The sequence below is a fragment of the Lonchura striata genome, chromosome 3 (assembly GCF_050655825.1).
Source record: "Lonchura striata isolate lonStrDom1 chromosome 3, ASM5065582v1, whole genome shotgun sequence".
In the NCBI taxonomy this organism is placed as follows: Eukaryota; Metazoa; Chordata; class Aves; order Passeriformes; family Estrildidae; genus Lonchura; species Lonchura striata.
This window is the reverse complement of record NC_140705.1, coordinates 32,605,418-32,631,473: the sequence shown is the minus strand read 5'-3', so window position 1 is coordinate 32,631,473 and position 26,056 is coordinate 32,605,418. Positions and strand designations below refer to the sequence as shown.

At 38.7% G+C, this 26,056-nt stretch overlaps 1 protein-coding gene across 1 annotated transcript in view; it reads right to left on the bottom strand.

Annotated features, from left to right (window-relative positions):
* Nucleotides 1-133: 133 nt before the first annotated feature.
* Nucleotides 134-26,056, bottom strand: part of SH3BGRL2 (SH3 domain binding glutamate rich protein like 2) — a 37,946-nt gene continuing 12,023 nt past the window's right edge. The window contains exons 2-4 of the mRNA XM_077782321.2: nt 17,433-17,618; nt 5,491-5,571; nt 134-4,396 (exon numbers count right to left, since the gene is read on the bottom strand). Of these exons, the coding sequence (XP_077638447.1) occupies nt 4,382-4,396; nt 5,491-5,571; nt 17,433-17,618 (282 nt within the window). The 3' untranslated portion in view covers nt 134-4,381. The remainder of the gene's footprint in view (nt 4,397-5,490; nt 5,572-17,432; nt 17,619-26,056) is intronic.

Sequence of the window (26,056 nt, the reverse complement as noted above, 5' to 3'; positions counted from 1 at the left end):
TGAAAATTCTGCTGTGCTTCCACCTGCAGAGGTTGCCCAAACCAAAGCACCAGGCTGTCACCAGAGCAAGCCGCAGCAAGAATAAACTCATATTTTGTCATTGTTTCTTTTAGCACATACAACACAGGGCAAATTTATGTTCTGAATTGCAGTTTTTTATTAGATGAACACAGTTTAATACATAACATGTACACAACCCAGGATGCAACATGCTCCCACCCCTCCCGAGTTACAGAACACTGACGCCGTGAAGGGGAACACCAGCTCTGCGTTTGTGACCCCGCAGGGATGCTACAGATGGCTGGGAGTGGAAGCTTTGCACACAGGTAGCTCTACACAGGACAGGATTACACACATGAGGAAGAGGTAAAGACCACGAAGAAGGGAGTAAGCTGGACCTGCCCTGGCTGAAGGACTGCTCTCAAGATGTTCTCTGTTTTCCCTTCCAAATTCCTTAGGGAGCAGGAGGGTGAAGCACAGACCATGATGCAGCTGGAGTCTTGTGGAAAGCAGTGGTGTGTGGTGTCACACGTGTCACTGCCAGCCAAGGGCCCCTGTGAGAACCACTGCTCAGGGTGCCAGAGCAAGGACATTCTATGCTGGGTCCTCCACTCGGGCTCTCTGTGAAGGGTGAACATAAGGGGCTCCATCCTCTTCCCACTGTTCATGCCAAGGTGTAGTGAAATCAGTGAATAAGTTACTGAAAACTAATGAGATTTGGCATTTTCCTGGTGTTCATCCCACTCTTGCACTCCTTATGAAGGGCCACAAGGCAATTTCAGGGTCCTACTTCTGAACCATGCTAATTCCTGAATAGAACACCTCAAATAAATGGCCTGGTGGTGGAAAAAGACAGGGAGGGACAACCAAGTAATCCACTGAGAGCTTGGTAGCTACTCTTCATTTCAGTGATAGCACTTGGGCTGCTAAACATTAGAATTAGACACTATTTTAAAGAAAGTGTAAACATGAATATATGGGTTTTACTCCAGGTTCACTGCCCTTTGGAAGGTTTGATTCTAGACGGTCAACAAAAAGGAAAAGAAAATTAAAAAACAAAGTCACCTAGGAAAAATCAAGAGTTCAGAAGACTCATCAAAAACTGTTTCAGTCTTACAAAGCATTTGCCTTTTGACTCAGGCATCAAAATAAATTTACTGTATTATTAAAAAATAGCAATATAGAAACTACGCCTTTCTCAATTCAAAGTTTAAGCACATCTAAGAAGACCCCACAGAAACAGTCCTCTTTCTGGCAAGGCACTATCCAGTAGTGTGTGGCACAAACAAAAACACCTCTATCAAAGCCACTGATACAGTGAATGTGCACATGCATGTCAGCCCACACAGCAACTTTAGCTAGGTACAAAGATTAAGTTTCACTCACACTGCTCTCCATTTTAAAAAGTGGGGTAGTTATATGTGTTATCTAGAAATTGGAATCATTTGGTTCTTAAGCATAACTTTATACGACAAAATTTTAAACAGAATGAAGAATTTCCTATTTCTTTCAGTAAACGTCTCTAGATTCCCCAGACCTTTTCAGTTACCTTATAGCTACATTTCATTACTACAAAACTGATTAAAAATATTCCAGATCATCTTGTGTAACAAACTAGAAGTCTACTTGCTTTAATTACAAAAATAAGGCTGTCTTCAACAGACAAAATTCACATCCAAACATATACACTTCTTTTTTAAACTAGCTATTTATAATTCAAAAGCACGCATTCAAAGGGACTTACACAGCATATCCATGCAAGCAAGCAGGATATCTTTGGAGCTAGTGTTGTCCTGCATACAACTGACTATGCCCACACACATGCTCTGAAATAAGCCAGGTTCACTTAACAACTGAAATAAGACTAACTCTCCACTAAACGAGAGCCTTCTATTCTACAATTATGAACATTCAAAAGGATCTTTGTGAAAATAATTTCATCCCTGGGGAAATCAGTGTGGTTTTTCCTTTCACATCAGTAAGCCTGGAATTTCATCCAGGATCACTCATGTGTATATGTTTACACACTTAGATAAATTTTTCAAACCTGGGACTTCAGGCAGTTCTCAAAGTTTGCAATGTATCAAGTACATGATAAATCCAGGATGGCTTCTCTGTAATCAACTGCAAAATTACGTACATTTATATCTCTATTCATTTACAAAGTTAAATATTTAACTTCTTTTTAGGAGTAGTTATATCGAACATGGTGAAGTTAACAATGTACAGCTCCACCTCACGTCATATTCCCTTCCTATAGTGGAAGTTCAAGTCTTCCTAAGTTCAAGTCTTATGAAAATATGGGATTGGTTACAAGAATGTCACAGAACCTTGATACAGACAACATAATTCTTAAAAATGTACATACATAAATCAATGCCCATTCAGGATTCATCTAGAGAAGGTGCTCTGGCAAAGATTTTGACCAGCAAATAAAACCTTCAAATCTGTGTGTGCTCTTGCTCCGTCTAGCTCTTTAGCTCAGCTGAGCATCCAGGTTTGCTCCATCTGGTAAGAAGGCTAAGAGGGAACTCAGTGGTAGCCTACAACTATCTTGAGGTACGTTAAAAAAAGAATGGTGCCAATCTCTTCTTGTGAGTGTCAAAAAAACTCAGCAAAGGCAGCAGCCTCAAATTAAAGTCTAGGAGTCAAAGCTGGACTTTAAAAAATAAAATTTTCACTGAGAAAGCACTGCAGCAATGTCACAGATTACCTAGATAGTGATGAGATCTTAATCTCTGGATATTCTTAAAGCTCTGCTAGACAAACCCATATCTATTTCAAGCTAGTATGGTTCTTTGGCCTGATTTTGACAGTGTTGTACCAGATGACCTTCAGCTGTCCCTTCCAACTGACATGTCTCGTATACCACGATTACTGATGTCAACAGAACGTGTGCTTTGTTTCACAGTGTTGCTTTTGTTGTGATAGTGTTGCTTTCTAACACTTTTTTACAAGTCTGGCTTCCTTCAAACCACACTGTCTGAGTGATGTTGTGATTGCAAAGTAGCTTTTCTACGTAGTGGTTGTCTTCCATTTACACAAAGACATAAGGACATTCACTGTGATGGCACTGCCTTGCCAGTATGAAATCACTTTAGTAAAAGTTGCATTACAGCATAGCTGTTATTTATGTATCCAGATTTGATTCAAAATGCATGATGCAATTTTACTTCTGTCTAGAATGCATTTTGTAATGATTATTGGCAAATCATGGGCCTAAATTCTGCTGTGTGCATCAGTGCAGTCCCACTGAAATAATCTTCACTTCCTTTATTTGTTCCTCAGCTGAAAACCTCTCTGACTGCATTTGGCATAGCACACACCTTTCTCACTGTCTTCGAGGCACCTCCACATCATCGCATCTGGGGATATAACCAGGACAACAGCTAGGCTAGTTAGGCATGTTCTTGGACCATGGTGGAGTGTTTAAACATCAAAGGACTGAAACCTGGCTCTCAAAATATCCCCTGACTCATGTGGCTTGTGATGGAGCTGTGTGTTATTGAAGGTAAACTGAAGTTTTGGCAAAAATTTAATTTTAAGACAATCCAACTATAGAGCTCCAACCTTGGGTGTTACAACTTTCTCATTTAAGAGATAACTTTATATTATCATTAGCTATGAGACCCCTTTAGCTCTTCTGGACTCCCCAGTATTTCCATGGAGTGTTTTACTGAACATTAACCTGTATTTGGAAACATGTCAAAGTATTTCACTTTGGCACCTCCTTCATGATAGCAACTTGTTTTAAATAGTCAGTTGTGATGTGCATCATTAGACAAGTCTTCATTAACAAGATTAGCAGCCCATGTCTCTTAAAATAACCATGATCTAGAATAAACATCACAATAAATAAGTGTAGAGCAAAATATGGCAGTTATTGGCTTAGACTGAGAGTTCAAGATTGATGTTTTTTACCTTCTGGATCATAGCCAGCATAAACATCATAATAACCACCAGTACTTTAACTATCATGATATCATAATTTGAACTACAGTAGTGGGAAGAATTAAAAAACGTAAGGAATATGACTATACAAGAATACCCATGAATGATACAAGCCCTACACTTTCACTCCTTATTCTCAAACATACGTGCCTGTTAGAATATCATGGCCACTTGCAAAAGCAATCAAAAGACAAAAATGAAACATCAACGGTGAGCATTTTTACAACAGAAGATGAGTAGCCCAGCCTTAATCCTATTTCATATGCATGTTATTAGCTCCACATTATTGGAGAGCACCATCTCATGGCAAGCAGACTACTACTAATGACGCATTTACTCTATCACAGTGATCCACTAGGGAAGCTGTTATGTGCTGAAGAATAGAGTCACTCATTCAGGAATGTGCTTGTTGGTACTTCCCATGGGCTTTCTAGGGTTCTGATTCCTGTTGAAAAGAGAAAAAAATAAAGAGTAATATTGTTATTAACATAATATTAATGTTATGAATACATTGTCATCTTCCATACCTGTGACCTTTGCATATAAGGTGACCCTAACCCCAGACCACCTAGGAGCTGAGGATGCATCTCTCTAAAGTACCACCAGACTGAAGCAGGAAGTTAACAGAGACACTGCTCCAGGCCTCTAACACTATATTTTCTAGGAACAGAGCTGCATAGAAGCTGCTATTTCAGATTGTGTCAGAACATCATCTTTTTCCTAGCACAAGTTCTCCAAACTACAAAGTGAGGCAGGCTGCCAAAATAAGCTGCTTCTGTGGCTCTCTGCTGAGGTTCCTTCCTACTGCTGTCCCTTATGGGGTCCAGAAATAAATGAATTCCTGGCAGAAGAAGAGCTCTACAGATACCCAAGATTCACCCAGGCCTGAAACTGTACTAGTACAAATACATCTGTATCTACAGCATCCAAGGAAAGAAAAATCCTCCCCTCTGTGTCTGCTACTGCCAAAAGGTGCACCACACAGTCTGTTGGAACAAGTGTCCAGACTTCCATATGGCAATAAAATTTCCTCTGTTATACTGCCCTCAACAGAAAGATGCTACCTGGCTTTGTGTTTTGACCTCTAGATATGTGTTTGCTAAAACTGAATTCAAAAAAGTTAATATTTAAGTTCTGACTACTTCCGTATTTCAGCATTAAATTAATTAATGTCTAATGAATAAATGCTGAGCCATTATGCCAGGCTTCAGAAATTCCAGTGATTAAGTTCTGTCTCCTGTTATAATTAAGCCAGTTGCTTACCATTTAGATTAATAATGTAAAGGAGAATGTCATCTTTAAACTTAATTTATCTGCTGTCCAAAATTACACCCATGTATATGCTTGTTTTCATTTAAAATGCTTTACTCTTCCTTACAACCATCTCAATTACTTCATTAGCACTAGGGTGATATGAACAAGGTATGGATCACAGCAGGGATGCATCCAAACACAGAGTTCCATCCCACACAGGGATCAAAGAAAATTCAATCTCAACATCCCAAGAATTCCATTAAAAGTCTCCAATACTACACTGACCTTTGATGCCAAAGTAGGTTTCAGCCCAAGAAAAGAGAATACAGTGTTGCTCTCCTTTGATTCAAAAAAGCCATCATAATCCTAGAGAATTAAAAAAAGAAAAGATGAGTCAACATTTGTATTCCTATTTTCCTGATTGATATTACCATACCTTGAATTAGACTAAAGTGTGACATGTAATAATGTTCAGGAAAACATTGATATTTACCCCTATTCTCCTACCCCAACCTAAAACCTAAAATGTAATGATACCACAAACTACATGGGTGAAGAAAAATACATACATTCTGTAACTTCAACATCTCTCACTACTTTGTCAGGAAAGTATAAGCATGTACCTGTATCAAAAGAAACTCTATTGTGGGTCTATTTTAAAGGTATTTAAATGCAGAATTTCTCCTAAAACCATTATGGTGCTCTAGATTAAGATGCTTTACTCGCATTTCAGCAGTGATATACTGCTATATCAGTGTGAACTGGGATACTGTGCAGTTGCATAATTATTTAAACAGCCTCAGCCTCCCCAAAACCACAATCATAGCTGCACAAGGGCAGTTTCTCAGCCTGACCCTCTATACTAAAAGCACCTTTGAAAGACACCAAAAGGTCAGCAGGAGTGTATAAGGGTCCTCAGGCCTCAGATATATTAGCTGACATATGTAGAAAAAGTAAACATTCTTAAGATGATTTTTTGTTGTTTTCTTCATAAAATATGGCCTATGCTAACTTAGGAATTAATAAAAATTTACAATTAATTGCCAGAACATAAATCCAAGTAAAACAGGCAAATCAACTAAGCCATGGTGTAAGCTGAAAGATTACTGAAAGAATTCCCAACAGTGCCATGGATTAAAAAGGAACAATGTAATCACTGAATACCTAGAGGAGTAATAAGTAATACTGAAGCTCTGCAGAAGGGTGTTTTATTAAGTCCTTGACCTCTAAGAATGAGACTTCAAAAGCTGCATGGACATACTAAACCTTAAAAAGGTCTGTTCTGACTCTTCTAAAGCTGATGAAAACCCATGAGGGACACAGGCTAGATAAGCAACACATGAGAAGACAGCCTGTGATCTACCTGAGAAATAACCTTCATTTCCTCTACGGGACTCATGGACAAGTGAGTCACACTCTCTGGAACTGAAGGTAGGGCAGCAGTGGATGAGCACAGCCCACAGTGAGAAGGACCCTTTCATTAACATCAGGGCAGGTCTGAATTGCCTGAAGATGCCCATTACAGCCCTGTAAACTACCACAGCCAACCTGCAGGCAGGCAGCTGTTGTGGCAGACACCTTTTTGAGTCCCTGCCAGGAACACTCTCCCTCCTAAGCATCACAGGCAGTCTTCACTAACCCCAGACATTTTTTTGACTCAACAGTTTGTTCAAGGAAGGTTTTGTTTTTGCTTGGGTGAGTCATCATCTCTCAGCACCATTTTCAAATGCTGGTATTCTCCTGAAGATTCTTAATCCCAGCACTAGCTAACACAATTAGCTCTAGAAGTATCACTGCTTTAAGACCATGGTTTTTTCACTCTTTGTTAAACTGGTAAGAAAAACAGAGAAGAGAAGGACTCATAAACTGAAAATAATGTCATAAGAAAAAAGGCTGCACTTGTGACTCTGACAATGACACTCAGCTAATCCACCAACATCTGTTTAACCTAACTTCTTTAAAGTAATTTAATACTCAATAATAAAAAGCTGTCTTCAAGTACTAGTTATCATTTTACCTTCAGAATTATCAAGTCCTGACTTATTATGTTTTTTCCATATTTTTACTCATTAACAAACCTGGATTCACTTACTGAAAAAATTGTGAAGGTTAAACAGTGAGCTAAGTCTATATTTGAAAGACGACAAAACCCAGTGGATTGATTCATTTTAAAAGGACCAGAATATTTAAGAACCACAAGAAATTGTCCACCAGAAGCAATCTCCCTGATGTTCTGAAATATCTGCATTGACAAACTTATTTAAATCCTATTGACACTTACTTTCATGGGCAGTGGGGGAGAAGAAGCATCATGCTTTTAGATAAAGTAGAAATAAATTTTAAATAGGAGAATTTCCCTAGTGATATCTTCAATTAAAATCTATGATCTCAAAATATTCAAATGTGAAAAAAAATGCTACAAAAATGCATAATAGTCCTATAAAAAATTTAAGAAATCACTTTAATACAGCAGTTTCTTAAGAGATTATTGAGAAGTATGATCTCAATGGCTCAGTGGTTGTGTCATGAGTGGCAGGAGTTCAAAGTGGGCATCCCTGGCTTTTTTTGTAACACTGATGAGATAAAGGATGCTCCAAAAACACCCTGCCTTTGATCTTACCATTAGAAGGAGAGGAAGACTGTGCATATTTGGGCCACATGTAAAGACACTAAATCCATGGGTGAAGACATAAAAAATCTTATCTCAATAAAGGACATCACACTGCTACCAGCAGTAGATGCAGTGGCTGAAGAAGGAAAACAGTAGAAGCTCAGTGAAAATGAGAATTTCATACCCAGGCAGGAGCTTAACTCACTGGTGACCCAATGGATTCCATTTGGGAAAACTCTGGGCATTCTACCTTCCATGGAGGAAGGACGCCACCATTCACTGGTTTTGGCAAGGCAGTGGTTCCCTCTTTCTGCACCATGCTTCACCACCAGCACCAAGTTACTACAACCCTCTTGTCACTGTCCCAAGCAGCTCTACCCAAGGAGTGCTGTGGCTTTGCTGGGATCACTGGAGCAGTGCTGTCCTGCCCCTGTGCAAGGAAGTGGCTCCCACTGTCAATGGGAGGCACTCAGACAGCAGCAGTTTACCTAAAAATATACAACAAACTGCTACCCACTGCCCCCCTTCAAAAGGCAACTATGTATACAAATATAATTTTGACTGTAGCATTTTAAATTACAAAATTTGGTGCTTTCCAGAGCTACTAATCACACTTCTTTAATGTATAGAATTCTGGCAACATCAGTAGCTGATCAAAAATACTAAAAACTGTAGGACATGGAGACAGTGCACATGAATCATCAGCAATGCAGAGATGCTCAATCCCTCTGGAGAAGTTGAAATGCCAAAAATATAGATAATAAATCCCATGACTGAGGCTATGAAATGTTCCTGAGAAAGATGCCAGTTAGAAGGAAAAATGTTTTGTTTCTCAGGATCTCAGGATGGTTTAAAGGAACAAAGAAGGGATAGAAGGATAAAGAAGGTAACTAAAAAGCTATTTCAAGGCAGAAAGGGCTTTTCAACAGGATAACAGGATGACTGCTTTAGGCATGGTTCCTCACCCTTAAAGTTGGTGGCAGGTCCATCACCCACCAGGTCACCTAAGCAGGAAACAGTCTTTCTGTTTTAACACCACAAGAGTTACAGAATTCGATGCACTCAATGAGCTGCCAGGGAGTGGATTAGCTGACTTAATGAGCTCCTGCTTTGTTGAAAATAAACTGAAGCTACTGTAGGTGAGCTGCTAGCTTGTAACTCATCTATAAACAAGCAAAATCTTGTTGGCCTTGCCTTAAAGTTTTGCTTTGCTCTCCCAGCTCCTGCTGAGTGACTCTAAACTGGGACAGAGAGACAAACTGTGGCTGCAAAGGTCTTCAGAACCAATGTTACCCCAGAGGGTAATGGGAGGAAGGCTGAGAAGGCTGTGAAGCTCACTGTGGTGGCAGAATTCCTGGTACTAGACGTGTTAGTGGACACATGGAATGCACTTCCAGAGCATACGGAAGATGCTAAAGGTTTCCACCAAAAGGTTCAAGTTAATGAAAGAAAAATGTAGTAAGAATTACTAAATATGTTAAAGTGACATTTATTTCAGAAAAATAACTAGAGACAAGGAAAATACTCAACTATTTTATATCCTGACTTGTTTGTGGTCTTTTCTAGGTTTATGGCCACTGTTGGGACAAAACTGGGCTTGATGGACCTTCAGTCTCACAAATGTAAGGCCATTTACGCTAATCTTAAGGCGTATGATACACTAGGTTTTAAAATGAGCATAGAATCAGAGAATGACTTGGCTGGAAGGGACCTCAAAGATCATCTAGTTCCAACCCCCAATACTCAGCAAGACCACGTGATGTTGTCCATTAAGTATGATTGTAAAGGGGAAAAAAAGAAACCAAAACACAAAAAACCCCAAGCCTCCAAGCCTCACACTTCCACAGCTTTGTTTTAAAAAATTGAATCTTTGCAGCTTATCCTGGAAATAAAAGGTGCTGTAGCTATTTTGCACCTCTTTAAAACCAGATTAACCAAAGAGAGGAGAACTTTGTTACTGTATACATTATGCAGTAATCCCAAAGACCATCTACTGCCCAAATGCTACAGAAAACTAACATCAGCTTAGTCTTTGAGACACTGGACAAGCATTCAGGAAATCTGACAGAAATGTGTTAGGTTCTTCTCACCTTCATGTGGGTTTTATGCCTATTTAGTCCACTAGGACAACCATTGGTTCTTGGGAATTCTCACCTCTAGGAATCCCACTTCCAGGGTAGGTTCTTCCCTCAACAGCAATGGCCAAGCTCACAAAGCTCAAGCTGGATACAGCATTAGCTATATCCCAGCTGTGATGATCACTAGACCTTAAGTGTGATGTATTCCTGGTGCTGGGAAACCAGATCACTGCAGTGATGTAATTACAGACACTGCCATCATTAATTTGGCTCAGGATTTTGTTAAGCAGGTACATTCAGGATTGTTTAAATAAACACTGTCACTGCTGAGAGAAACTATTTGCTGCACACCAAAGTTAAAATTGGCAATACTGCAGATCAGCATAAATAATTATTTGGGTTTCAAGGAACATAGCAGAAACATGAAAGCGTTGGATCAAAGTAAAACATAAACACAAAGCAGATTTACAGTTAACAATTTTACCTCCACTAATGCACTGAAATTAGGAGAACATTACATCTAATGAACTTTCAAAGACAGCAACTGTGAATAAAATTCTTTACAGGAAGTTTCTTTAAACAAGCAAGTTTGTTTTGTTGCTGTTTGCTTTTAGTTGGCAACAAGAGTGAGCTTGTTAAACATCTCAGACAAATCTTTATTGTTTACCACACCAAGAAGCAGAAAAACAAGAAACCCACCCAAATGCAGAGAGCATAGCTTTTCCTATGAAAATTTTTAAAGAACAGTGATTACTGGACAACACTTACAGATTATTCCATTGGCATGCTGTTCAAATTTATTTCTCTTTGTCAATATTTTTAATATAAGATTATGATCTCTACATTCTTACAAAAGAGGCAACATAATTGCTCCTTCAAGTAATAGTGGGGAACTCATAATTTAAACACATTGAATCAGCACTTTGCTACTGACTGAGTTAATACTGTATGCCATTTAGAATGAGCTGTTAACATCCTCCCTGAAAAGGGCAGTTCAGTTCTCCAGAACAGATGACATTCATTTACTGATCTGATTAGGATTACAATGGAAAACTCTTAAGCAGCACAGCTCTCCTTGGAGAATGTGTGTGCATGTGTGAGTCTCTTCTAATATTATATAAACATACAAATAAAATAAGATCTTGTCTGTACAACACAGAACAAGCGAAACATGACAGTTTTCATTACGTAGCCTTCTGATAAGATCTCTGCACAGGATTTTTAAAAGAGCTTATAGAATTGACTCTGCAAAACAACTTGTTACTCCTCTACTAAAGGCCAGATGTTTATTTTGGTAATCTGTCTAGTTGTAGCCTTTCAGAAACAAAGGCTTTAATAAAAGGGAGCAGATGTCAGCCACAGCTCTATTGTCTGAACAGTACAGGACAAACTCAGGCTGATGTGATGTTTGCCATCCATGCAGCAATGGTGCCAGGGTACACAGACATCAGCTGTCTAAGAACTGATATCCCCCACCTCCAAGGCAGGGAGTCCAAGTGCAACAGGACTTCCCTTAGACAAGCACTGAAGACCTCAAATCTAGTGCCTAGTGCCCCCCTGGGTAGGGGAATATTCAGAGGAGTGAGTGGCAGAATCCATAAGTAATGTGATGGTGAGAGCTGTCACCTCCACCTTTTGTGCAGCTTCCAGCTCACTGTGTAATTTTATAAATTCTTTGGATAAGAATATTATCAAATCAGACCACGACAGGAATTTGAGAAAGGGAGAAATGGAAATACCAGGGAGTTAACTATGGTAATCAGCCTGTTACATGAGGTAATGACTAAAAGACACAAAATGACCATGTTGTACAGCAGTTCTGCATGCATATATTTTAACTTGGACAAAAGTGGAACGGTAGTGGACTGAATTACTTATTTAAGCCTGGCTGTTCTCTGACAACAGTCATGCCCTTTTCTAAATACTGTTCCAAAATACTGCTACATCTGTATTCTGTGCAATACTATGTGACTTCAAAGTATTACTGCCACTTATTAAGCTTTTTTACCCTTTCCTCATGTATCATTTATCCTCTATGTTAGAACTGGCCTCTTAAAAAGAATTTAGTTAAAGTAGTCCAACATCTTCAACAAAAAAAACTGGTTTTTTTTCAAGAAAGCATGGCACAATAGGAAATTTCTGTTCCTTGGAAAGCAGAATTAGGATCCCAAACAAAAATTTTAATAATTATGTCATATTTGCTGAAAAGTTTCTCAGATTAGCAGTGTAATAAATATAAATATGAAAAAGAAATGTGCAGTATTTTCCACTCTATCCTGTAAAAGTAACAATTTTAATTTTACACCAGTCCCTTTTAAGTGTTCTATAATACATAAAAACCTTACACTGTTGTATTTAGGAAATAAAAAGTCTGCAAACAGAGTTAGGTATCTCCAGAGACATCTTTGATGCCTATCATCTTTATGTTAAGGGATTGTTTACAAAATACCTGCTACTTTGCTTTGAAACAGCTATTAATGAAGTTTATTTAGTCCAAATAAAAACTGTGGTGCTCAACAGGATTGTACTCTCTCCACTACAGGGTAAAGAGCAGCACTATTATACTTTACTGAAATTAGTCCTGACTTCTCTGAGGAAAATAAAATTCTTGTATTATTTTATTTTTACTTAGTTGCTGAGCTTCTCTTTTTTAAGCCTTGACACTGGGCAAGCTGGCTACTCTATACTTTGCCTCTGATACCACATTTTTCTTTATAAAGACATATTGCACAGAACTAAAGCTCTTTTCCTCAGAACACAGAAAAGCAATGGAGAAGTGGATGGCGAAAGCATAGGCATAGTCTGAAAGTTATAACTAGCCCTTGTGAATGATCTGAGCAGAATCCTCCGAACATGGAGAAGACTCTTGAGCAGGGGTTGCTTTCCAACACCAGCTCTGCCTTCTATATTCCCCACTTGAGACAAGGTCTTAATCAAGAACATAAACAGTGCATGTCACTGGCCTCAAGTCGCATTCAGCCTAGGGCTTGTGGATGTCTGTGAGCCAAGAACTGCTCCAATACAACTGCAAAGGGTAATTAAGAAAAAATTCACAGAGCTTAAATTTGCCATATAGGAAACTGTACTTCTGACAGCAAAACTAATTAGTCAAGAAAGTTTTAGCATCCTTAACTATTAACAATTGTTACATGATCTCTGAGCAAGTCACATTAGCTTTTATCTAGCAAAATAATCCCTCTTCTAAAAGCAGATCTGGACCAAAAAAGTGCTGAGTGAATCAGATATCTCCAAGGGTGCAGGGAATTAAATGTAGACTTGCTGGATACCAAATTAGCCTCACAACTCCTCTAACTCCTAAAGTGAACACACTACAGCAGGCATGTTAAGGTGAATTCTGCCACATTGTTTGAGTATCTAGAGACAGAGTTCAAGCTCTCTGTATCTGTAGGCACAAGAATAATAACAACCTCTCCATTGACAGGCTAGGGCAGAAAATCTGAGGTGGCCTCTAGCCAGTTTTGTTAAATTTTCTTCTTTCTTTTATCAGTGAGCAGTTACTTATTTGTAATGTGGCACCTATAAAAAAAGGAAGAAAAAGAAACATGTGTGCATCTTTTCACGTTCTTAAAAAAAAAACCCAGAACAGAATGATACAGAACAGTGTAAAGAAATCAGGGCCACAATAATTGTCTGTGTACTGAATAGCTTCCCAAAAACACTGTATCTCTTTCAGCAGCCTATTTTCTTTCTTTCTTGTCTATATGCCTTTGCTGTTTTGTTGGAGTTAACACCCATATATTACATTTCAGGGGAGAACAATAAATATCACATATCTCTGTCTCTACTGCTGCCCACTAAGCACTCTATCAGGACTCACCATAACACTCTAAACCATATGAACAGTTTCAAAGAGAAAAAAAAAGAGTCAGAGTCAGCCTGCTATGTAAACACTTTCCCTTTGGCTCCAATTCCCACCTGGAGATATATTTCCTTTTAATTTTGGTTGGCCTGAATTTCAGGCAATCTCCCTTCAGTGGCAGATTTCTGCATGTAAAACTGTCACTGTTCAAAGTGCTAATTTGCAACTTCACAAAGTGCAGTTTCACTGGGAAGTTGCTATTTCCAGTCTCCTGAAAGATCCAGGAGTCACTTCTAGTCTAAGAAAAGGCGTGTACTCAGCTGTGGAGAACTCCAGATGAGGCAGGTGTGAGGCACCGGCCTAATTTCAGACATTCAGTTTTCCAGCATTTCTGGCTTTCTGCTTAAATACCTGGGCTGCTGCAGGGCACTGCTCCCTGGGTAGAGAACCTTGTAAAAGGATTTGATGTAGATACTCACATACCCAAGAGCCGTGTCCCTGAAGAACATGGAAACAAGGAACAGGCAGACCAGGCTGCCAGAACTGAAATGGCTGCAGTGAACCCAGATTGGGAATGTAAGGACAAGCTGACCACAGCTCAGTGGGCCTGTGACACATCAGGACACCTGGGAGGAGATGCAACACAGCGACAGGCTCATGATCAAGGGGGAGACCTGAGCACTGAAGTCACTGAACAGCTGATCCATGAGTGTGAAACGTGTACCACAATCAGGCAAGTCAGGTGGGTAAAGCCCCTCTGCTGTGGAGAACAGTGGCTGGGAAAGACAGTATGGGATTGTTTTCTTCGGGGAATATAATCCACAATTTGAGTTGCATTTCATAGCTGTAGGTCAAAGTGCTATAGCAGAAGCTACTAGATCTAACTGAAGATGAGATCTGTAAGAAAATGGGCAAGACAAAACTGATTCCTGCCCAAAAACACAACACAACCTACCAAATCTGACTAAAGCTCTACTCCAAATTAACCCCACTTTACTATTCTTTGTGCAAAGTGCATGAGTTTTCTCCAGAAACATGCACTAGACACTAACATCTCACTCTTACAGAGCCCTAAGTAGAGCAGGATAACTATACTAATTTCAGATTTACACTACTACAAATTTGAAAAGCAGGATCATGTGCCTGATTTGTCTGAAAAGCAGACTCTGTTCTTATACACAATTTTATAGCAATGTCACTAAAATGAATAACAGACTGTAAAGTCATGAAAATATGCAAATTATCATATTGTTGGTGCTATAACACAGCACTTAATTCTCAGTAAAATTATTTGTGCTCTTGTGTTCTTGCAGCTCTTATCTTGTTCACAGGGAATAAAAATTGTTCTTGCCAAGTACTTTATTTCAAAATCTATTAGCGTAACTTGTTACTGAAAAATTGGGAGTGCATCTCAGAAGACTGAGAAAAGGAGAAGATAGGTTAATGATTAATGATTGTATCTGCAATTACATCAACTCAGAAAAACCACAAGGTCTTGCTCACACTTCAAAACATGGAGTTTGTCTCTTGGTACCAGAAGAATCCCTCCCTCTGTGGTACAAGGCACTCTGTGAACCAGTAAACATTGATCATCTTTTGGTACCTTTTTCCCCTCTACATGAGCTGTCAGATGTTCAAATGGTTGACACAAATTCACTTTGGATACTTGCTGAAACCATTAGAAACAAACCTCTTCTAGACTGCAGTTACATCCTGAAAAGTGATTATTACAAATGGTGATGTCCCAGACAGGAAAATCTAGTCTTAGATAAACCCTTTGTGCACATTTCTGAGGTTTTTTATTAAGGAGAAAATAGTGAGAAAAAATATCCCAAAACTATTAATGTTAATACTAACATAGAAAAACCAGTATAGCTTGGAACATAATATTGAGTCATGGATATCATATGTTCATGAACTTCTATTGAAATAACATAAACAAAATAAAAAATGTACCTATTTTGCTTTGCACTGTCTAGCCCTCATACCTTTAGAGGAATAGCAATGGGACTGACCAGTTTGTATTGTAAGTATGAATTGTCAGCAACAATGCATAAAACAGAATAAGTACATAGAAAGTCTCCTGATAAGACTGTAGAAAGCAGAAAAACAGAGTTTTTTAATAGATAAAACTGGATTAAAAATTTCCTGAGCACAAATCAGAAATGATAAGCTACAAATTTCACTAACTCAACTAACAGAAAACTCTGTATTTTTTCAGTTTAAGTTATTTAATAGAGATTATGCTTTGGTTATTTATGTCAAGATAAGCACATGAAAATACTCAGTGTGGAAATGACAGACACAAGATTTGCAAGGTTTGCTGACTTTTACCTAATTGTAATATTTTATCACCCCCTTCCAGCACTGACCTCCTTTGCCTTCTGCATAATGTTTTGCCTCCACTCTATTACCCAAGTTCATTAACTACTGCAGGAGGTTAATGCATGAAGGCTGGAGATCCTGCACATATTTTCTCCTTCATCTAGAAAATAGTGTTTCTTTCAAAGCATGTTTGCTCTTTAAAGATGTTCATGCAGACAGTGAAGTCCAGTAATAGGATTAACTCTGCTCAACCAAAATGGCTATCAGCTCAGCAGACAGATTAATGAGATCATCTCACATGTTGCATGACATCTTCTGCCTTGCTAATTCCAAATAGCAATTTCTAAGACTAGGTCAAAACACCCTATAAAGGTAATCTGAAAGGGTAAGCAATAACAGCTTTAAAATATTGTGCTTTCCCAGGCAAACTACAATCACACAGAACAATGTAAAGGTTGTCATTTGTAAATGAGAGGCTGATCCATAAGTGAGGGTAATAATCCCTTATACGTCCCAGATACATTTCTTTGATTGACTTACCTTACCTGGAAATAAGAAGATAAGAGTTATACTGCTGAGGTAAACAAGTAAGGCCAATACAAAGCACATGGGACAGATGTTAAATACTTTGCTTTGAGAAACCAGTTAGCTAGTGCATCATATCTAATCTCTTTGTTGCAGAGGATCCTAAATCACTTTTTATATCCTTTGTGCGTTAAGCAAACAATTGCACTGCAGTCAACAGGCTCTCAAAAGATCTGAGCAACACAGCTGAATCCAGCAGGGACTAAGTCAGGACCACTTTGGATGTACATATCAAAGGCTACTGCTTCATCTTGCACTGGTGGATGGAGAAGTTCACACCAAAAAAGCAGCCCACCCATCTCCCTGTTGTCAGATTTACAGCAAATAGTGCTCATTTATCCTAAACACTCTGATTGCATAAAGACACTCTGAGCATAAAGGAAATTTATACCAGGACAGCAGCAGAGAAGGAGCTTAATTACAATAACAATAAAACTCAATCTAGCCAGTGTTCTCATTTACTGTGCTAAACACAGACTTCCTACTGAATTTTTGTGCTTGGACTAGACCCAAGCAGCAAGAATGCCACAAATTCACAGCTTACAGTGGTCTCACCAGGCACTTTACCATCAACAGGTCATACATTAAGCTTGTGACATTTCTGATTTTTACATTCCTGGAGGGAATCCCCTAGACAGCCCGAGGATTTACAGAAAAATGACCTGAATTTTCCCTGTATGATCATTACCTAATCCTATTGTCCCATTAATTCAGATTCTACTAGAGAAAGCTCAACAGCAAGTCCCATGTTTAAATGGCCATCTGAGTGTACTGATATATTGTCCACTGAGAGCCATAACTTACTTACCCCACAGTACCGATCATCACTGAATATCTGTGGTGGCAGTGGATTGCCTTGTGCAGGCTGCCTATCCTCAGGAATATTTTTATACATCCATTGTCTCTTCTCCTCTGACATGGTGATATCCACTTCTTCAAACTCTATGCGGTTGGCTTCTAGAAACCTCACCACATCCTGCTGCCTCTTCTTTATCTAGATGGAAGGAGGAAAATTAAAAAACCTAGAGTCAGAGCGAATCCTCCATAACACAGACATGCTTACAAATCTAAGAACATTCCTCCCCTCCCATCCCACTTTCATAGGATGGGAAGTCACAAACTCAGAAAGACAAAGGAGAATTTTTTTTTTCCAGTTTTAAATTCATAAAAATTAAGCATTGCTGTTTCTTTATATGTTTGCAAAGATTATACTTCTTCACCTCACTTGTGAGGTGGCTTTCTGTTTAATTCAGCTTTGGTAATTTCAGCCTTTACCCTCTAAAAATATTTTTAAAAAGCAAACTGTAAGGGTCTATTCAGAAGTAGAAGTTAAAAGAGGCAGACGGTGCTCAAAGATATTAGGAACTATATTTTTAAAGTATACAGGACCTAAAAATACAAGGTAAATAACCTGGCAAGTCCCAGAAGAATTTACTCCCAAAAGTGTTCATTGAGAGGAACATATGAGTACATCTGAAAAAAACCCACTCCAGCTACACACATTTTTGTTTTTCTATACACCTACACATTTTTTTAAGTGCAGCTCAACAGTTTCCTGAGCAAGGCTTGTTGAATATTTAGCTAAGAGTGTCTGTCAGCATAATACACATGCCTGAAAGTAAGCATGATGTCATCTCTTGAAAATGAACTTTTTTTAAAAAAAAGGCAAGAGGTTTGTATTAAATGTATGGGGTTTCTGCCCCTCAAAGAGATTATCATCTTATACAAAGAGACAGAACACTGAGAACACTGGCAGGTTTTATCTCATTGTAGTTAAGATTGGTTGGACCCAATTATCTTAGAGGTCTTTTCCAACCTTAACAATTCTATGATATTAATATCAGCCCTTTAGAGCCAGCTGGGTTTCAAGAAGATACAGTCAGGTAAACACAACCTCTGCCTCAAACAGGACTTTATATCAAGACAGCAACCTTTGAAATGAAAGTCTGTGTACTTTTTGCATCAACCTGAAGAAATTAATACTTTCAGAAAGGAACTATAAATTATGTGCCATATTTCTTACAGCTATCATCACGGTGTTATTTGAAAAAAAATTCAGCTTTAATAATTTCACAGTATTGCTGGAGTGTCATATCCATGCAGTTGCTAGCTGGCATAAAGCCCAGGTGGGTGAATCATGCCTGTGGGTATCATATGACCTAGATACTATTTGGAAATCAAAGGATTTTCAAAATTCATGAGCTAGTTGCTCCTGTCACACAATCGAGTCTACCTAGCTAAATGCATCACAAAAATACAAAATTTTGGAAGCAATACTGATGGAATTCTTATTTCCTTGAAATAAGGCAGCCATCCTAAAAAACTAGGAATACAAAGCATTGAAATAATTACTGTATTTCTTAAGAAATGGACTGCACAGTAAATTTGTGTCACAGTGTCTTATTCTTTTTTCTTTATTTGCACACAATGGTACAGTTTTTTAGGCATATGTAAAAGAAGCATAGACAAGGCAACTCCTAAACTTTAATGTAAGTAATGCATTATCAACAACAGCAAAATTACTGCATCATCATCACTGGTGGTACCAAAGGCAACACACATTTTATTGCGTCCCTAAAAATTCAAAGTATAAAGTGAAAGACAAAAATATTTTCCTCTGTCTTTCAACAAGAAGCTGCAAAAGAACACAAAAGAGACAGTGACAGAAATATTCTTAACACAAATGTTAAATATCTGGTTAAACAGAAAAGAGATGTCTAAAATTATATATGGGAGAAGTAATTTCCTTATACTGAAGTGCTACCAAAACTCACATGAAATCCTTCCTGCACTGGTCAGAGCAATGAGCAAACTCCAGAGTGGCTGGGCCAGCCCTCTGGCCCCAAGGCCAATTGGCATCTTCCAACCAAAGCTATTAAACTTTCAGCCTCTCAAAACTGCTGCTCACAAACTGGGAATGATCCCTGGCATGCTGTAACATCTAAGTCATGGCCACGGGCTGCTTGTGAGACTCTAGGTTAGCCCTGGCCAAAGCTGACTGAGCCAGCAACCATTCTTCAAACAGCTCCAGAGTACCAGAGTGCTCCATTCTCAGAGCCAGGACATGCCCTAGTACAGGTGTATCCATGTGGACCCATTTCCATCTGCTGTCTCCCAGCAGCCAGTAAACTAAGTAACTTAGGTTTAGTCAGATCCCTATCATTTTACAGTTCACACTATTAGAATTCTCCCACAAGCAGAAATTTCCTAATGCCTCATTTTATTTTTATAAAATTAATTAAGATGTTGAAGTGAAGTAAATTGGGGTTTTCAGTTTTTTTAGCCATAAGCCTTACAATTCTCCACATGACATCTGTATGAGTTATCAGCTGTGGATGTACCAGCTGCATAAACCTAAACAAAGTAGCCTGAAAATTTCAAGCCAAAAAAACTAGCATTTTCTCCTCCCCAATTTATTTGATTCAGGCCTATAAACTGAAACAAGAGCATTAGTTGTATTTAAAATGGTATTAAATTACGTCTTGTTGTTTAAGAGGGATGCTCAGAGCATCTGTCACAACAGAAGCCAGCTGATTATTCCCCAAGAAAACCACAGGACCTTTGTCTCTGTCTGCAACTGGATCTGTGCCTCAGAAGTGCGTCAGCCTCCCAGTCCTGCCTGCAGCTCTCATCTGTGCTCACCCAGAGCCCTAAAAGCTGCCAGCATTGGGCCACAGGAAACATGGAGCAAAGGCAGCATGGCACAAGGAGCAGTGTCATCCCTGCTTCCTCACCAGCCTGTCCTGTCAAGAGCCCAGTGGAGAAAAATACATCCTCATCTGACAAACCATGGAGGTGGATAATACTCTCTGTAAAGTATCTTGCTGCTACCAAGGTTTCTCAAGTTTGATGCAACTCAAATCAACCTGAAAAAAAGAAGAATCCATTGTCAGAGGTACCATGTTCAGAAATATTTGGTTTGTGGCTATTCATACACCACTTTGGGAAAGTGTTTGTAGTCTTATACAACACACTGCTTCAGCATCAATATATTTTGGGTTTAATACCTTTCAGCACACCAGATGAGACTGCAAAATACACCTTCAAAGCATATATCCACTGTGAAGTTTCAGAGGAAAATCTTCATGTAATATGATCCTAATCTATCTTTAAATGCAGTGAGAAAACCCTGATGGAGTTAATGGTCTGCTATTATAGACCAATGTTTGTCTCCCCTATTTTTAGGAGGGCAATTCTTTTCTGAACATCATTTATCTGGGTTTGGTTTTAGAGTTAGTCTATATTTCTATTCACAAAACTAAGACAGGAAAAAATCCCCAGAGACAACTCAATTTTATCCTTGTATTCAGAGCTGGTATCTTTATTAGGATTAAAAAGCAGCAGAAGTAGGATGTCCATTGTAATACATAAAACTGCTAAAATGAGCTAATCACTTAATCAGTAACCCAATTTACAAAGGAAGTCTTTTGTAGCTAAAGAATTCTGTCTTTCTGTCCTAGTTTTCATTTCTTTATACTAATTTGCAACAAGTAACAAGAGGATACATTTTCAAACTGCTTTGGAGAAATATTTCAAAGACATACTCAGGCCAGTTCAGGTAGGACCACTGGGATTATCTGTTCTGACTCTCAGCATCCCTGAATTAATTCCTCTAAGGAGTAAAGGGTTTCTTCAGATTTCTTTTTCACTCTAAGCTCCATTCCTGAGCTGATAATAACAGAGAGCTGGCCTTTGCAATTTGTTTCCACAATTAATTGACTGTCTTTACTTGAAATATTTTCTTGCTTCTGTTCAGAATCCACCTCACTTCAGTCACCTCACTTTTTACATCTTTGCCCAGAATAAAAAGGGTTCTGTTCTAAGATTTCTGCTTCCTACACAACTAATATCAGATCTCCCAGCTAAGCTGAACACTGATCTCTGGCAGCAAGAGAAATCATATTACTCATTCAGTAGCAGAATGAGAAAATGAGGATGTTACCAACTATAAATCATGTCCAAGTTGGAGCAGAAGTTTAGCAAAATCAGATTACATCCTCTATCCAAAGTTCCCTGGAAGCTTCTCATCACTTCCAACAAGTAAAAGTTTCCTTCTTTTTTGCCCTGTCTATGCTTGCTGAACCTGTTTTCAGAAGTTCTGCTGCCCTTGAAAGGCTTCCCTACTGACAGCTACTGAACCAGAGGAACATAGCATGTGGTCTCTTAATTACTACAGTCAGCTGCATCTCATCATTCTATACTATTTTAACCAAGATATTTAATATCTTGCAAAAATCTTAGTAGTCCATGATTTATCTAACTCACATAAGAGAAATTAATATTACTTCTAGTCTACTATATGCAAGATGACTCAGTTCACAATACTAATAGGAACTGTGCCATGATTCAAGAGAATTCCTCTGCCTTTTTTCATTAGCCCAGTTAATATAAATGGGAAAAAGCAGACCATTCTCAGTTTCAAATTTCTTCACAGTGTCAACAGGAGGAATGTTGCTGAGTGTCTGGTTCTCACAAAGTGGATGTGGAAGCTTGGTTTCCTGCTGTAGACTCTACCCCCCACCTTCTGGAGATATGATACTCCCTGGGTTTTTGTCCTCCTGCCTGCAAGTGGAGGGAATCACAACAGGTACCCTCCATGAATTGGCTGGTGACTGAGATGTGCAGCACTGACTGTTTTACAGTCTCATCCTCTTGGAATTGAAGGAACTGACAGCCTAGTCTGAACTGTCCACTCCTTCTAGGCAGATCCCAAGGACAAATAACCAACTTTCTAACACAAAATCTTCCCCCCAAAAATATTCAGACCACACATGGTGAGTGAGAACAAAGCCTTATGAGGTTATCTTTTAAGTTGGCTTGTCAGATCACAGGCACATTTTAGAAGCTTGACATTTAAAAAACAAAAATTGAATGCATGTCTAAGTTCATCTCAAATACTTGTTTCACAGCCTGGCACACCTGTGCCTCTAAAGATGGATATGGTCCTGCTAATTTTCTTCCTTCTTTTAAAATTTGATTACTCGTCCCACACACCTGCCCTCACTCCAGAACTGCATCAGCCACGTTACCCACCCACTGACTCAGCCAAAAACTGAATGTATTGCATTTGGCAGGGGCACCTTTATGGTGCAGTCTGATAATACAACTCAGCAGATCTCACTGCTGGCTGTCACTGAGATGACACAATGTTCCTCCCTCCTGCCAAGTACCTCCTGCAGCTTTCCTCACACAAGCATAATGCAGGAACCAGGGGAACAAGGGAGGGAGCATCAATAACGTCAGTACCACAATCTCACCAGTTTATACCGGGAACAAAACTGCATCCTAAGAAAATGGCTCAGCAGTGGCTATAGGTACAGGTATCTGAAATATGAACTGCAGAAGCAGCATGTGTTACATAAACACAAGCTCAACTCACTCCCACAGCTGAAAATATTATATGTGAGCCTCTGCCTTGACAAGTTATGCAAACATAACCAAAGGGACTGTTGCAGTGTAAAATGCAGATATAATATTGCTACTGCAGAGGATTACTTATCTTCACTTCTCACACAAATGTGGCTTAACATATACTCACAGATAATAAGGAGATACTATGCTCTAACAAACTGATACAAGCCATAAACACAGTAAAGGAACAGAATTATAAACTGTGTTGAAACATCCTCTTCTTATGATTCCACTATGTTTCTGCACCCATAAAGAAGCAAAAAAACCCAAACTATCCCATGCACTCATAAGTTTGAAATGCAAATCCTTATGGTCCTGTTACATTTGAGACCTGTAGTGACAGAGATTTTCTGCCAAATGTCTCTTTTCTTTGCCTGACTTTAAAAAGAAGAACATAACTGACCCCTGGCAATTTTGATTGCAGTGAAATGGCAGCACTGTGACACAACATTACAAAGGTTCATATGATTAATTCATTGTTCTTGACACAGGAAAATGGAACTCAGCTATGTACATATGAAAAAATGATGAGAAGCTATGATGAAGAGAAGGTTAACAAAGAAAAAAAGTTTAAATAAAAATAAACAAAAATCAAGCATTGCATAACTATTTCCAAAAGTAAAGTGAGTAGCTCTCCACCACAGCAAATACCACATTGCATTTGACAGAAGGAAAACACTGTCTTCTCATAACAGGCCTCCAAATAGCTAAAAGCACCTGAATGCTTCATCCTCAAAAAAAAAAAAAAAAAAAAAAAAAAAAAAAAAAGTTTCAATATCCTAAACATTAGCCACAGAACTTTTCAACCTCAAGAGGAACAGAACAGTATGTGAACAGAGGCCACAAGCAGCCAGCACTGCCCTGGTCTCCCGCTAGCAGCAGCCTTCCGCTTGCACACAGAGACATAATTAAGGACACACAACATGAAACGCTACTAGACTGGGAGGGCAATCTGTTCAGCTTTATGCAAAATGAGTCTGCAGGTCTCTGGGAGCTGCTGAGATACAGCTTAGCCAAGGACTCTGCACACCTTTGCCTCTGTGCAATGTTTGTATGGTAACTTTGAAAAGAACCCAGTATTTAAGAAATGCAATTAAAATTTGAGACACGTTTGGTTTTTAAGAGATTCTTAATCACAAGCAGTCAGTAAAGGAAAATATTTTCTATAAAGCTACAAAGACAGTTAAACTGCTCCATGCCCAATGCCTGCTAGCCTCATATTTTCCTAGCCAGATGTTGCACACTAATAAATGCATGTAAATCTACTTCTGTGTGTGCACATATGTCCATCACAAGGTGAGGGGAAAAGTTTATTTTTTAAGGCAGTTCGTCTAAAGTCATTGCTCTCTGTGCAAGTAACAGTGTAATATTCTGAAACACAAAGGGGTCTTTAGCAAGTATAAATACAACTATCACTGCTAAAAACAAGAGATGACAGGAGTTTGCTCACAGGTTTGCTAGATATTGTTTCAATAAGCAAAGGGAAAAGGAGACAAAAATGGAAGAAACAAAAAAAGGGAAACACCAAGAAAGGAAAAAGATAACATTCTACAGAAAAATCACCTAGAGACAGTGCTACACAGGGTGCCTTTGAGATGTGTGTAGCTGAAGAAGCTTCTGAAATCATACCCAAGTCTAGTTCTTTTGAATTCTTCTGTATTTTGGGAAACAAGACTTCCCGGCAATGTATACAGATAAAGTAAGTGATTCTATAATTTTCTTCTTGCAGTAGGAACAATGTGTTCTTACAGCGTTGAAAATCCATTTACACAGGAGCCTCTGTGTAGGACTGTAGGAAAACAGATGCTATAAACCCCAAAATTTGTCTCATTGCTTCCTCATCAAAAGAATAAGAATGCCATTGATGTTGGATCTACCCTCCCATTAATGGTGTGAATTTTCTTCTGTTGCATCAGTGTGAAACTAAAATATACAGCATTGCTGTGGAAATAAAATATGACTAAAACAAGGTGAAACTTGAAGACTGCACAGCAGGAATTGAACCAGAACCTGGAAGTGCCACTGAGGGTACAGGCAGCTCCAAATTAGTGAGACAGACTAAGAGCCAAAGGACTCCAAGCAGACTGAGTAACACAGCCAGAAGATTCCCTGCCCAGCCTGGCAAGCAGCAGGTGACTGCCAGATTAAAGGTCAGGATGCAAAGCTGGTTGTTCTACTAGGGGAGCCTGCAAAGCCTGCTGCCAGTTTAGATTATAACCCATGAGAAGAATCTGTGGAATTACGCTATCCTGAAAACATTTGTATTTGACAAAATGCATGCTTGAAATGGCATTTTTGCTACAGACACAGAAGCTTTCCTAGTCATAGGTATTTTCTTGTGAGGACACTGAGAAAGTGTGTTGGCTCTTCAATGGTTCTTCACCTCTAACTAAAACAGAGGGCAGGTTACCAGAGTTTGCCGATAAATTCATCCAATTTTAAAAATGTCTCAGCCAAAAGTAAGCCAAAAAGTCAAAATTATTAGAATTATGTGTTAGGATTTTTTTCCTTTTTAACAAAGTGAGAATCTTAGTGGCTAGCACAAGAGACAGGAGAAACTTTGACCAGCTTGGAAGATCTCAGGGATTTGTAAAATATATCCTCACCTATCAAGAACTTTTCCTGAAGGAACCATCCTGCAGAGCTAGACTATTGATTCAAAAGGCTAACAATTCAAATGTTAGCTGGCAGCAAACTTCTTTCAATAGATAGATTGTTTCGTTTGCAATTTACCATATGTTTTAGTAATTCAAGAGAGTGGTTAAAAAGAAAGTGTTATTTTCATGCATTTTTTTCAGCAGAAATCTTTCAAAGATGCCAGAGAATAATTTAAATCTCGTATTTGGTATTCTACATTTACCTCCTCTTTGTACTACTCCCTTTTGTCAAAGTGGCATATTTATAGCAAGTATTTTGCATCATGAAAGAAACCTTTTCAACAAGCAACATCTATCTTCTTTTTATAAATACATACACATAAATACATCTATGATAACTGCAGCCCTTATTATTTCAACTAAT